The sequence below is a fragment of the Puma concolor genome, chromosome B4 (genome assembly GCF_028749965.1).
Source record: "Puma concolor isolate L17-30 chromosome B4, mPumCon1.1.hap2, whole genome shotgun sequence".
Taxonomy (NCBI): domain Eukaryota; kingdom Metazoa; phylum Chordata; class Mammalia; order Carnivora; family Felidae; genus Puma; species Puma concolor.
Genome location: NC_141673.1, coordinates 77,914,569 through 77,928,720, shown reverse-complemented (window position 1 = coordinate 77,928,720; position 14,152 = coordinate 77,914,569). Strand labels below are relative to the sequence as shown.

The 14,152-nt window shown below is 41.1% G+C and overlaps 1 protein-coding gene across 9 annotated transcripts in view; it reads left to right on the top strand.

The window, feature by feature from the left end:
• The first annotated feature begins 13,485 nt into the window (after positions 1 to 13,485).
• DNM1L (dynamin 1L) overlaps positions 13,486 to 14,152 on the top strand; it is a 49,741-nt gene continuing 49,074 nt past the window's right edge. For 3 of the 9 annotated variants that reach the window (XM_025930629.2, XM_025930631.2, XM_086713669.1), the window contains exon 1: positions 13,488 to 13,722. In XM_025930629.2, the coding sequence (XP_025786414.1) occupies positions 13,621 to 13,722 (102 nt within the window). In that variant the 5' untranslated portion in view covers positions 13,488 to 13,620. Of the gene's footprint in view, positions 13,723 to 14,152 lie in introns of all 9 variants that reach the window. The other 6 variants (XM_025930632.2, XM_025930633.2, XM_025930630.2 and 3 more) reach the window with 3 other exon arrangements.

Genomic DNA, 14,152 nt, shown 5'->3' with positions numbered 1-14,152 from the left:
ATACATACATTTAAAGGTATTAAAAAGAATGAGGTGATGCTACATACATTGATTTGGAAAGATGCCTACAAGATAGAGAAAACTTAAATTATAAAACAACATGACTCTACTCCAACTTAGACATGTGTGGGAAAAATTTTTTTTAATTTTTTAAGTGTTTTATTTATTTAGAGAGAGAGAAAACGCACACAGGAGTGGGAGAGTGGCAGAGAGAAAGGGCGAGAGAGAATCCCAAGCAGGCTACGTGCTGAAGTATGGAGCCCAACGTGGGGCTTGAACCCACAAACTGTGAGATCATGACCTGAGCCGAAATTGAGAGTCAGATGCTTAACCAACCCATGTGTGGAAAATTTCTGAAAGCACACACCAGAAAACTTTGATAATAGTTACCTCTAGGGCGAGGGATTTGATGAGGTGCCAACAGAATTCAGGTGACTTTTATCTTCCCTTTTATAACCTTCATTATTATTGTTAAAATTATTTCCACCCTTTATTTGAAGTGAAAAAAAAAATCTAAAACAACCTTTAGAGAATCTCCTAGCTTGAGAACATACCCCAGTCTGGGTGTGATAAAATTAATCTAAGGTTTGCTAACATGCTAGTGTTTTATAACGGGATCTGGAGAATGAGATGTATAATCTCTGACACACAGTTGGCAAAGTGGGTGGGGGGAGGGTAGGAAAGTGGCTTTTAGAGAAGTTATAGGTTAGGTTCCAGGCCACAGTTGCTTCTGGGTGACTGATCCTGGGAGTTGGTCATCTTTGTGAATTTAATGTCTGTGGGCAAAACTCAGGGATGCTACTTCTTGGGGCTTTCAGTTGGCTTCAGGGTTTGGGTTCACCTTCTACCAGACAGTGCAGCTGGGTCTTAGGCAGGGACATAAAATAATTGTGAAAGCCGGATAAGTAACTGTCAAATTTTAATTCTGCAAAAAGTCTCATTTTTTAAAAAAGACTCTGACAGCTCAGAGCCTGGAGCCTGCTTCAGATTCTGTGTGTATGTGTGTGTGTCTCTCTCTCTCTGCCCCTCCCCTGCTTGCACTCTGTCCCTCTGTCTCTGTCTCTCTCTCTCTCTCTAAATAATAAATAAACATTAAAAATAATAATAAATTAAAAAAAAATTTTTTTGAGAGGAAGAGAGAGATCAGAAGCTGGGGAGAGGCAGAGAAAAAGGAATAGAGAAAGAATCCCAAGCAGGATTCACACCGCTGGTGTGGAGCCCAACAGGGAACTCAAATTCACCAAAAGTGAGATCATGACCTATACTGAAATCAAGAGTCGGGCGCTTAACCCAGTGAGCCATCCAGGCGCCCCCAAAAGTCACATTTTAAAATGTATGAGGGTTTTTATTTTTTGTTTGGTTGTTTTTTTTGTTTTTTAAATCTGGAGATACAGGACTCCTAGATCAAGGAGGTTTTGTCAAATTGAAGGTCAAGAGAGTGGAGTTCGAATCCCGTCTCTGCTAGTAACTGGAGCTATGAACCTGAGCAGATCATTTTACCGCTTTAAGCCTTTGTTTTCTTATTTGTAAATCACTAAAGTTGGACTAAAATTTAAAATGATGAAATTGTTAATGTTTCTTTAGATTCTAGTACTGTAAGGTTTTTTTCCAAAGTCAGTTTTTAATTTTTGTACAGTTATTAATTAATGAAATTCCAGTATAATTAATGTACGGTGTTATGTTAGCTTCCAGTGTACAATATAGTGATTCAACAATTCTATACAGTACTCAGTGCTCATCATGATAAGTGTACTCTTAATCCCCGTCACCTGTTTCACCCATCCCCCACCTCTCCCATCTCCCCTCTGGTAACCATCAGTTTGTTCTCTGTAGTTAGAAGTCTATTTTCTGGTTTGTCTCTTTTTTAATTTGTTCATTTGTTTTGTTTCTTAAATTCAACATATGAGTGAAATCATATGGTATTTGTCTTTCTCTGACTGACTTCACTTAACATTATGCCCTCTGGATCCATCCATGTTGTTGCAAATGACAAGATTTCATTCTTTGTAAGATTCTTATTATGTTTTTTGTTATTCATTGTCCCCCTGATTCTCCTTGCTTTTTTGAAAGCCTGTATTTGGTATCATATACAAGTATAATTTATTGTATGTATAACTATGCATAGTCACTTCAATTTTTTAAATGTTCTATAGTGCTTCTCTCCATTCTTGGCTTCTCTCTATTCCTGTTCATCTAGAAGTCTAATTTCTCAGCCAAAGCCCCTGGGCATAGTGAATCCTGTGAGCACAAATAAGGTAGCTGGCGGGCTCAGCATTAGTGTTGATAAGCACATAGAAATCTCCACTTCAAGATTCCAAGTTTTATGCAGGCAGATAGGCTGGGCTGCTTGTCAAATAAGACACTGTAAGTGCTGCACTTGGGCACCAAGAAGGCCTTTGTAAGGACCATTTTTTTTAAGTGTGCTTATTTTATTTTATTTTAAACGTTTAGAAAAAGAAATAAAGGACCAATATATGCAAAATTTCACTAATAATTAAATGCAAACAAAATGATTGCTTTTTTACCTATTAAATTGGCAAAACTAAAAATATGGACACTACCCTAGGGTGGGTATGAGGAAATGGATACTCCCATATACTCTTACTACAATTATAAACTGGCATACAGTAACTATTTAAATTTTAATGATGCATACCCTTTGACTTAGCAATTGCATGTCTAGGAATCTACCCTACTGAAATAATAATATAAATATGAATATAATTGACTCTTGAATAATGCAGGGTTTGGAGCACCAACCCCTGCACAGCTGAAAATTCCACATATAATTTTTGACTCCCCCAAAACTTAACTACTAATAGCCACTGTTGACCAGAAGCCTTACGAATAAATAAATAATTAACACATATTTTATTGTTATATGTATTACATAATGTATTCTTACAATAATACCTAAATCTTTCTTAATTTTTTCAGTATTTTTAGGCTACATGGTTTATCTGTGAGTTTTTTCAAATTGTCACAAATTTTCTGCAACATTGTCCAGAATAAGAAATTTGAACTGATCTATCATCTGTCAAGAGACAAACTTAAGTAAACTTAAGTAAATTGTCACACTCTTTACAACAGAAGACTATGCAGCTATTTGAAAGAATATTTTAAGGGGCACCTGGGTTGATTAAGTGTCTGACTCTTGGGTTAAGCGTCCAACTTGATTTTGGCTCAAGTCATGATCTCATGACTTGTGAGTTCAAGCCCTGCATCAGGCTGTATGCCAACAGCACGGAGCCTGCTTGGGATTCTCTGTCTCCCTCTCTCTTTGCCCTTCCCCTGCTCAGTCTCTCTCTCTGTCTCCAAAATAAATAAATAAACATTAAAAAAAAAAGAAAAAATATGTTGGTATTTGTATGTGCTGATATGGATGATGTCTATAATATAGCAATAAGTGAAGAAAAATTATAATAGTTTTTTCACTATAAGTGAAAAAATAGCTATAGGTATAGTATGATCTAATTTATATTATGAACAGTAAAAACATAAACAGTAAAAAATATGAAGAACAGAAAGAAGCTACTAACTCTCCCATCTAGAGAGTATGATCAGAAGAGCTCTCCATATGTTATATTATTCATTCAATGATACTGTCATGGACTGAATTGTGTCCCCTCCTGCCCCAAAGTCATATGTTACAGTCCTAACCCCCAATGTAACTATGTTTGGAGATAGGGCCTGTAAAAGAAATAGCACAGTTAAATGGTCATACGGGTGGGGCCCTAATCCTATAGGATTGGTACCCTTATAAGAAAGGGAAGGGAAACCAGATGACTTTCTCTTTCTGCTTGTGCCTAGAGGAAAAGCTATGCATGAACACAATAAGGCAGCCATCTCTAAGCTAGGAACAGAGGTCTCACCAGAAACCAATCTTGCTGGCACCTTGATCTTGAACTTCTAACCTCCAAAAGTGTGAGAAAATAAATGTTGCTTAAGCCACCCAATCTGTAGTAACTTGTGTTATCAGCTTGAGCAGACTAATACAGATATGTAGGGATTTTTGTATTCTTCTCCTTGAATATTCTTTGTTGGGAGAGGTGCACCACCCTCCCTCCCTCCGCTTTTTGGCAGATGCTTTAAATTTTTTTTAATGTTTATTTATTTTTGAGAGAGAGAGAGAGAGAGAGAGAGAGAATGAGCAGGGGAGGAGCAGAGAAAGAGAGACACAGAAACTGAAGCAGGCTCTAGGCTCTGAGCTGTCTGCATAGAGCCTGATGTGGTGCTCAAACTCATGACCTGTGAAATCATGACCTGAGCCGAAGTCAGATGCTTAATGTACTGAGCCACCCAGGCACCCTGGCAGATGCTTTAAAAAGTCCATTTCAGGAATAAACTGAACTCCAGGATGGGAACTTTTCCAATAATCTGCCTGTCAAGGTTAGGCTGCTGTATTAACGAAGATAACTAACACCAACTGCTGCAAACAGGCCTCTAAATCTTAGTGTCTCTAAACCACAAAGATTTATTTCTTGCTTATGTTACATGTATAACATGTTTTGGCAGAGGACGCTATTCTATGTAGACACTCAGGGACCCAGGCTGACAGGCTGACCAAGGGTTGACCTTTTTGGTTCATCATTCTTTCAACATGTGTCTTCAAAGTTTGTCAAATCAGGAAAACGGAGCTAGAAGGTTGAGCAAGGCTTCTCACTGACTCAGCTAAGAAGAAATCGACACCACCTCTGCTCACAGCTATTTAGAGAAGTAGTCACATGACCTCAACCATACTGCAAAGGAGGCTGGGAAATCAGAACCATGTGAATATTTAAGGAATACTAAATGTTCCTGTCATATTCCTTGTTATGGATTGAATTGTATTCCCCCCAAAAATAAGTTCAAGTCTTAACCCCCAGTACCTCAGAATCTGATCTTATTTGGAAATAGGGTCTTTTTAGAGGTAATCAAATTAAAATTCCTTTGAGTTAAAATCCTTACTGTGTCTTCTCTTAATATGAGGTCATTAGAGTGAGCCCTAATCCAGCATGACTGGTGTTTTCAAAATAGGAGGACATTTGGACACAGAGACAGACATGCACAGAAGGAGGATGTTGTGAACATATGCAGGGAGCAGATTGCTATGTGAAGATTGAGGCAGAGGTCAGAGTAATGTTGCCACAAGCAAGAAACACTTGGGGTCACCAAAACCTAGAAAAGACGCATGGAACAGATTCTCCCTCACAGACCTCAAAGGGAACCCATCCTGCTGACGACTAGATTTTGGATTTCTAGCTTCTAGAATTGTGAGGCAACAAATTTCTATTTTTCTTTTTTTTTTTTGAAACGATTTTTCTAAGTCATCTCTACACCTAACATGTGCCTCAAACTCATGATCCCAAGATTAAGAGTCATAAGGTCTACCAACTGAGCTAGCCAGGTGCCCCAAATTTCTATTTTTCTAAACCAATGAGTTGGTGGTACTTTGCTATAGCATCCCTAGAAAATGAATACACTCCTCTAACAAGTTTATGCAGAAAGAGATTTGATACATGGAATTAGATGCTTATAAATCTGTTAGAATGACTGGGAAATGGGCTCTAGGCTAGACATCCAGGAATTAGTCCCAGAAAAATTGGGGCACCAAGAGTTACTAACACATTTATCACAAGCAGGAGCTGGCTCTCAGGGTCTGCTTACCTCAGCCACTATCTGAAAATCAGAAAGTATTACTAAAACCATTAACTCCTGAACCATGTCATGCCTCCTATATCTGCACAAGCAAAATGGATGCCTTGTGTAACACTTACATCTTTTCATAATTTAGAACAGAATTTAAGCCTTGAGTGAATGTACCTGTTTTATGGAAATAAAATTATATATGGAACACTTAGTTGAAAAGATATTGAGAAATATAGTTTTTTTTAGTTTTTAAAAAATTTTTAATGTTTATTTATTTTTGAAAGAGAGAGACAGAACATGAATGGGGGAGGGCGAGAGAAGAGGGGGGGAGACACAGAATCCGACACAGGTTCCAGGCTCTGAGCTGTCAGCACAGAGCCCAACACAGGGACTGTGAACTGTGAGATCGTGACCTGAGCTGAAGTCGGACACTTAACCAACTGAGCCACCCAGGCACCCCTGAAGTTTTTAGCTTCTGAAGCAAGAGAAGCCCACAAGAAGGAGGTTAAAATACATTTTGGGGGTGCCTAGGTGGCTCAGTCAGTTGAGTGCCCGACTTAGTTCAGGTCATGATCTCAGGGTTCATGAGTTCAAGCTCCACATCAGGCTTACTGCTGTAGGTGCAGAGCCTGCTTCGGGTCCTCTGTCCCCAACTCTCTTTGCCCCTCCCCCACTTGTGTGTGCACTCTCTCTCAAAAATAAATTTAAAAAAAATCTAAAATACACTTTGAACAAGCCATTCTTTTTTATTTTTCCTTTTATGTTTTTTGGTTACTATTTTATGGTTCCTTGTTCTAATATCCTTCTCCTGTCTCCTTTTAGATGTTCTAATTGCCCATTCTGCCCTTGGCCATTTTTTTTTCTTTGTATTTCCTGCACAAGTTCATCTATTCCAAATTTGTCCAGATGTCTCCACCTTCATTATTACCACCCTTGTATACATTACCATCATCTCTGACTTGGATTACTACAGCACTCCCTGTCTGATTTCACATTTTCTGTTACCTTGTCTCAATCCAGAGGGATGTGGTTCATCTTTATACAACTCGTAAGATCATATGTCTCTTTGCCTACTCTTCTGATCTTCTCCCTTGCCTCTAAGATTCATCTCTAGCTCCTCACTCTCATGAGTTCACCTCTGACTGACCAGCTATTAGCCCGGCCATTCACCACTCCCTCACAGACCTTTATGCCTACATTTAGCCACACTGAACTCTTTAAAGCACCTAGAATTCATCATGTGCTTTCTTTCCTCTTCACTTTTGCACAAGCTGCTCTTTCTGCTTGGTTTAGAAGTCCTTTCTCTTCCTCTTTGGTCAACTCCTATTCATCCTTAAATCCAGGAAGCCCAGGCTAGGTCTCTCTCCTATGTGTTGATGTGTATGAATTCTGCCCACTTGCCAAAAGAGAAAGAGAAGAAAGGAATTTTGAGGATGCCAATGGGTGTGTTTTGTTCACTTTTGTACCTTTAGTACCTGACATAGTATTTAATAGTTCTTTTTCTGTTTTCATTTTTATTTTGTTTACTTTTGTATTTGATACTGGTGTGAATAGTGGCACACATTTGAAACTGCTGTCTGGGTTTTGTGGCACACCATTTTCTTTTTCCTTTTTTAAAAAATATTTTAATGTTTATTTATTTTTGAGAGACACAGAGTGTGAGCAGGGGAGGAGCAGAGAGAGAGGGAGACAGGGAATTTAAAACAGGCTCCAGACTGTGAGCTGTCAGCACAGAGCCTGTTTCGGGGCTCGAACACAAAGCCTATGAGATCATGACCTGAGCTGAAGTGGGCTGCTTAACCGACTGAGCCACCCAGGTGCCCCGGGGTACACCATCTTCTATCTTCCCATTAACTTACTAGTACTGCTCATTCTATTTAAAAATTTACTTCTGTTTGGGTAGTAGGTCACATCCTTAATAGTTATATTATTATTCCTATTTCATAGATTAGGGGTTGGGAGTAAGTAAGACTTCTCAAAGAGGTTGATTAATTCAGAACTTTTTCCTCACACTTTTCTAGTTCCAAAGTAACTTGTTAGTCTCTGACTAGCCTATATGAAGTGTATTTAATACGCAAAACATTTATTCAATCATTCATTCATCTGTCCATCTATCTATTGATCTATTTAGTCAAAATTCCATAACTGAAGGAGACAATAAAATCCATCAGAAAGAAACAGAAAGTCAGCTGTTGGATAAACCTTTATATATATTATAAATACTTTTTGATATACTGTCTTATTCACTAATTTTACTAATTGTGTCACTAATGTATAAGTTTTATCATCACAATTGTGTGGCATTTTTAGAAAATTGGTTCTTATAACTTAAACTGACTCATGCTACTGACTGCTGGTTAGATGGACCATGGACTGTTTGGGCAATTAGAAAGGAAAGATGTTCAAAGTCTATACTAGGCCTGACTACCAAAGGAAGAAATCCAGAGTGGATGTTCTTCTGTTTACCACAGTGTACTGGTGAGTCTTTGGATATGCAAAGGTAGCTTAACCAAGGGCTGAAAAGCTAAATTCCTCTTCACCAAAAAGTGTGAATTAATTGAGTTGGTATAGGGAAGACACAAAGGAAGTCTGAGAAACAGAGGAAAAAGGAGATTTGCAGAGCATCTAAGAAAGGCAAACAACATCTTGGGGACCGGTGATGCAGTTGTTAAAAAAAAAAAAAAAAAAAAAAAAGGCCAATGATAATTTCCCAGAGACAAGGTAAGAAAGGTAGTTTAAGAACAGGGATGTCTAATATGTAATTTTCAGTTGTTGGCATTACCACGATGGAAAGTCACTCTACATCTCAAACAGTTAGTGATATACACGTGTTTTGAGGGTGAGAGGATTAAAAAAATAAGCAAGTTCCATTGGTGAACGGTATGCAGCAAAGAAAAGAAAACTGGCGAGGGAGAAGAGTCAATGCTATTACTCTTAATTGTGTTGTTACACTGCCCTCTACTGGGTTGTCAGAATCCCCCTAGATTTAATTGCTGGCTGTCAAACCCGCTGACCGGCCCCATCATCTGTAGACAATTTCCTGCACCTGCTGACAAAGTATGTGTTAAGCTTGAGGCCTGGGGAGTAGTGCAAATTGATTAAAGCTGTTTACTTTACCGTCTTTGCAAAATACAGGCAGTTTCCAAAATATAACAGAGGCTTCCCCATCAGAGGTGTGTGTGTGTGTGTGTGTTTTGTTTTTTGTTTTGTTTTGAGAGGGACTGAGACAGCGTGAGTGGGGAAGGGCAAAGAGAGAGGGAGAGAGAGAGAATCCCAAGTAGGCTCCACACTGTCAGCACAGAGACCTATGTGGGGCTCAAACTCACCAACCGTGAGCCAAACCAAGAAACCTGAGCCGAAACCAAGAGTTGGATGCTCAACCAACTGAGCCACCAGGCGCCCCCAGAATTGTGTATTTCATGTTAACATTAGATCTGCATGTTCCACTATGATTTGAAGGCATGGATAGTGGCAGCTTGGTTATGATTAGTGATCAAAACACTGGCAGAAAATGATACCAGACACCGATGCTATAAAGAAAGTCTGGATGATCTTCTGCGAGAGCTATTAAAATAATTTCTAGTTATTAATTTAATTCAAAATAAACTTTCTTTCGGGATATTAAGTTAGAACAAAGCCAACTCACTCCCTACCAAAATAACTTGGCAGCTATTCTGATGAAGACTTCTGTGTCAGGGTAGCCTCATATGTTTTGGCTGGGTTTAACTGCAAATCCTAGTTACAGTTGTACCAGTTTAGACCTGCTTAAATCCTTTCGAATCCTGACTCTCCAATAAAAGGAAAACGGAAGTTTACTAGAGTGGTACTATATAACCAAGCATCATGCTAGGTAGTGGAGATAACTAGCTACATAAGATGCCACTTCTGCCCTCCGTGGACTCAATGTTGACTAAGGGGGAAGGACATGCTATTGTCAGTAGTACCCCCCTCCCTTTAGCAAATATAGTGCCTGGCTAAGACCCATATGCCTAATAGGTGCTTGATAAATGTGTGTTGAATAAATGAGGGAATGAATGAAGAAACGAGGCGGTATATGCAAAGGTTAGGAGTCTGCCAAATAGCCTGTTTTGATCACAGCTCTGCTACATATTAGCTATGTAAATAAATCACTTCACTTAAATCCCTGGAGCCTCAGTTTCCACATCTGTACACCTATCCTGCAAAGCAACTGCAAAATGCTAAGCACACTGCTTCACATCCAGAAAGCACTCAATAAATGTTTAATGTTATAACGTGAAAAGGGCAAGGAAAAGGAGTGATTAAATATGGGGATTAGAATTCCTAGATTATGTCTATATATGTACATTTAAAAGTATAGGACAATGTTGGATTTGGGAAGATTTTTAATGGTGAATAAGAGATTGGTTTCCAAAACCAATTTATTCATGTGGTAGGAAACTTGAACCCTCGAGACAGTGACTCACATGCTTATAGTTCCATAACCAGAAAGAGAACATTCTCTGGTTAGATCAAGTTAAAAAATTCTGAGGGAAGGCTTCTAAATGGCCCTGCTTGGGTCAGGTTCATCTTAACCTGATGTGGTACAGACTTTGGGTTGGGAGGTTGTCCTGGGTGGTCCAGGTGGGCCAATTTAATCAAGGGTTCTCAAAAGAGAAACTTTCTTGGCTGTAGTGAGAGATATGATGACAGAACAAGGGTTAAAGTGATGGGACATTGCTAGCCTCGAAGATGTTGGACGGGGAACAAGAGCTAGGAATGTGAGCATTCTCTAATCTGCAAATGGCAAGGGGACGGACTTTTCTGTAGAGGCTCCAGAAAGGAATGCAGTCCTGATGATACCTTGATTTTAACCAGGTGAGACCCACATTGGACCTCTGACCTACAGAGCTGTAAGATAATACATTTTTAGTTGTTTTAAGCACAAAATGACTTGTTAAGACAGTAATAGGAAACTCATATACCAGGGAAACGGGGTGGAAACCTACTTTCATTTCGTCCCACATATTCACTCAACATCATCTGCTCTGAGGCAGCTTGCTCAATGAGGTACCTGTAGCTTCCACCACTGCCTGCTCACCTCATCCATAGGAATAGATTGATTTGAGAGGATAAAGTAGATTATGTAGAGGGAAGCAGAACCAAGAAGTAGAGAGAATTCTGATACTACCTGAGCCGCCAGTTCCAGTTAATTTTGAGGCCAACGTCATGCTTGCCCTTTGGTTATACAAGCTAATCAATCCCTATTTTTGAGCTAGTTGGTTTGAATTAAATGTCTGTGACTTGCAACTAAATGATCCTGTCTAAATCATAAATCTATGGTAAGGAAGAGATGACCGAAGGAGAAGAGTGTTGTTTTGTTTGGTTTGGTCTTTAAAGCCTTTGGAGACAGTACCTGATGATGGCTTAATGCGATTCCATAGCAACCCACTGAGAAACATGTTATCCCACTTTAGATGAGGAAAGTCATACTTCTTAGCTAAGTGGCTTTCCCACAAGCAAGAATATTCTGAATTTAAAACGTGAAAACCCATATTGGTTTGCTTTGTTTGTCTCCAGTGAAACACATTGCACATAGAGTATCCTGCCTTATGTTTTTTCTTTTTTTTTTTTTAAAGCTATCAAAATAGAGCCACATTGTTTCAAGGCCTCTCCACTTCCTGTTTCTGCAGCCTCAAACGGTTTTCTTTTCCTCTGTATCCGATAAACTCAATGCTCTAGAGTCTAGAGAAGTACTGGACAAAGCTGCTTAAACCTAACTGGTGGCGGTGGTGATAGGAGGACTTTTTGTGCACTGGCCATGTGGTTATTTCTCCTAGAAAAAAGATAGAATTAAAAAGCAGACACTATTATTCCTGAAGCGCATTAAAAGGATCTGGATGTTACCTCCCAAGAGATATTTTATAATTTAAATGGAAATATAGAACGCCACACAAATTCATGACATTTGTCCTTCTGGAATATTGTATGCTTGTTATTTTAGTTTTGCAGATAGGAAAAGACTATGTCTATTGGTGCCACAAATTAGGGAACAACAGGTGTAGTTGCATCATTTTGGCCCCAGGGCACCTTGCCCCTATGAAGCGGTTACTGATTATGCCCATGGAGCTTTACCATGAGCCTACCCCCTCTGTCTTCTTCTTGGGTGGAATACGGACTGCTCACAGAAAAAGAAGAGATGGAAATCTCTATCAGTAGAGGGCTGAGAAGCAAAGTGGGTAAACTCTGACTACTATATCATCTTGGTAGAAAATAAGAGGATTTAGAATAAATATCTTGTCTGCTCTTCATTTTTTTGCAGTTCTGAAGTTTTTGTGTTTAAGAAAGAGAAGATAGGGGTGCCTGGGTGGCTCAGTTGGTTAAATGTCAGACTTCGGCTCAGGTCATGATTTCATGGTTCATGAGTTTGAGCCTGCATCTGACAGCAGAGAGCCTACTTTGGATCCTCTTCCTCTCCTCCTCTCTAAAAAATAAATAAACATTAGGAAAAAAAAAACAATGTTCATAAAACTTGGTAAGATGTTAGAACACTACTCATGGACCTTCAGGTCTTAGCTTACATGATATTTTACTCATTTGGCCCCAAATACTTATTGAATACTTACCATGGGTCCTACTGAACAAATCAAGCATGTTCCTCGGGGCTACTGTGTAGGGCTGTGCAGGTGAATAGTACCTAGTTCCGTTTGTGTAGTGCACAACTTCCACTATTACAGGTGTTTTTACCCTCCTGGAGACTAAATCTGGTGACTTCTAGAAAGTCTTGCTGGAATTTTCACTCTTCCCCCTCAAAGTAGAAAAGGTGCTCCTATTATGTGTTCTAAAATACAGTCAGTCATAGCACTTTACCCATTATAAATGCTTTGGATTACAAGTATGTTTCCAGAACAAGGTTTGGCTCACAAACCAAGGTTTTACTGTATCTTGTTTGTCACTTTCTAGGGGCTAGGGATGCATCGGTAAATTAAACAGTCAAAAATCCCTGGCTTCTAGAAGCCAATAATCTAGCAAGAGCAGAGAGTAAATAAGTTCAATATGTAGCATGCAGGATGGAAATAAATACTATGGAGAAAAATAAAGCAAGGGGGCTTTCTTTTCACCTACTTTAGGTTTTTGCTCAAATATCGCCTTTTTAAACTTTGAGATAGGAAAGATTTGGAGGTTTGGAGTAGAGGAGAAATATGATCTTGCCTAAAAAAGAAAAACAACATTTAGGAATGTAACAGGCACACTTAGCAAAAAGCAAGTAAGATAGTTATCAGATCTCCACTTTGTCAGGAATCAGGCCACAGCAAATAAAGTGTTATACAGAATATAGAGAACAAGGGCTCAGCCTTTCCCCTCCAAAACTCTTCTTCCACAACACGTTTTTACAAAAATCTTGGGAGAACCCGCATGTTCCAACCGGGGCTGGGTGTTGTATTTTTGCAAACTAGCATCCCACGCCTTCTAGTATCAGCCTATAGACCCTTTGCACCTGGTTGGGGTGTCTGAGGCTCTGAGTTATTCTTTAAGTCTCTTCAACCCGTCCTTATTGAGCAGGCAGCTTCATAAGGAAATAACATCTTGGATAATCAAGATACTATGCTCTGCTAAACACACATCCATATCTGGCATTTTCACACCCGTTACGCTCTGAATACAGGCGTAAGTGTATTTTCCCTCCTACTCTTAGGGCTTCGCTCCGAGGGCTTTTGACGACAGCCTGAAAACCACGCCCGCCCCAAGCACCTTCTCCCCGGGCTCTCCACCCGCCCAGCGCGGTGTAGCTTTCTGGAATCCGTAGGCCTCTCTTTCCTCTGCCCCAGAACTACAACTCCCGGCAGGCTCTGTTTCTCTCCACCTTCCTCTTAGCGCATGGCCTGCCGGGAGGGGGCAGGTAGCGCGGGCGGGGTCCAATGGGTGCCGGCTCCCGAGGAGAAGGCGGAGGAGAGGAGGAAGGAGGCGGACTCTGGGCCCCGGCCCCATTCATTGCCGCGGCCGGCCGGGCGGGGGTCCTGTGTTTTCGGAGCCATGGAGGCGCTAATTCCAGTTATCAACAAGCTTCAGGATGTCTTCAACACGGTGGGCGCCGACATCATCCAGTTGCCTCAGATCGTCGTGGTGGGAACGCAGGTAGGAGACGAGGGCGGCGTCCGCCCAGGCCAGAGCCCGGGGCGCGGGCCTGGTAGGGGCTGCGGCAGCGCCGGCTCCGAGCCGGCCTTTGCGGCCTGTGGGAGGAGGGCGCTGCTGGGGGCACCCGGGCTCTTCGGGCTGTGCCGCGCCTTTCCGCCCGGGGCAGGTTACTTCGGGCCTGGGAATCCGGGCCGGGTCGGGAGGCGAGGGGCGGAGCCGGCGCGGCGGGTCCCGGGGGCGGGCTAGTCGGGGGACGGACCGGCAAGCGGAACTGGAGCCCGCGGAGACCGGGCGCGGCTTGCCCTGCGGGCCGCTGCTTGGAAGGGCACCTGGGGGACGCGCTGGGCACGTGGGGCCACACTGGGCTCATGGCGGGCCAGCTAGCCCTTCTTCGGTTGGTTTTAGGGCGGCAGGGTTTTTATTCCCCTTC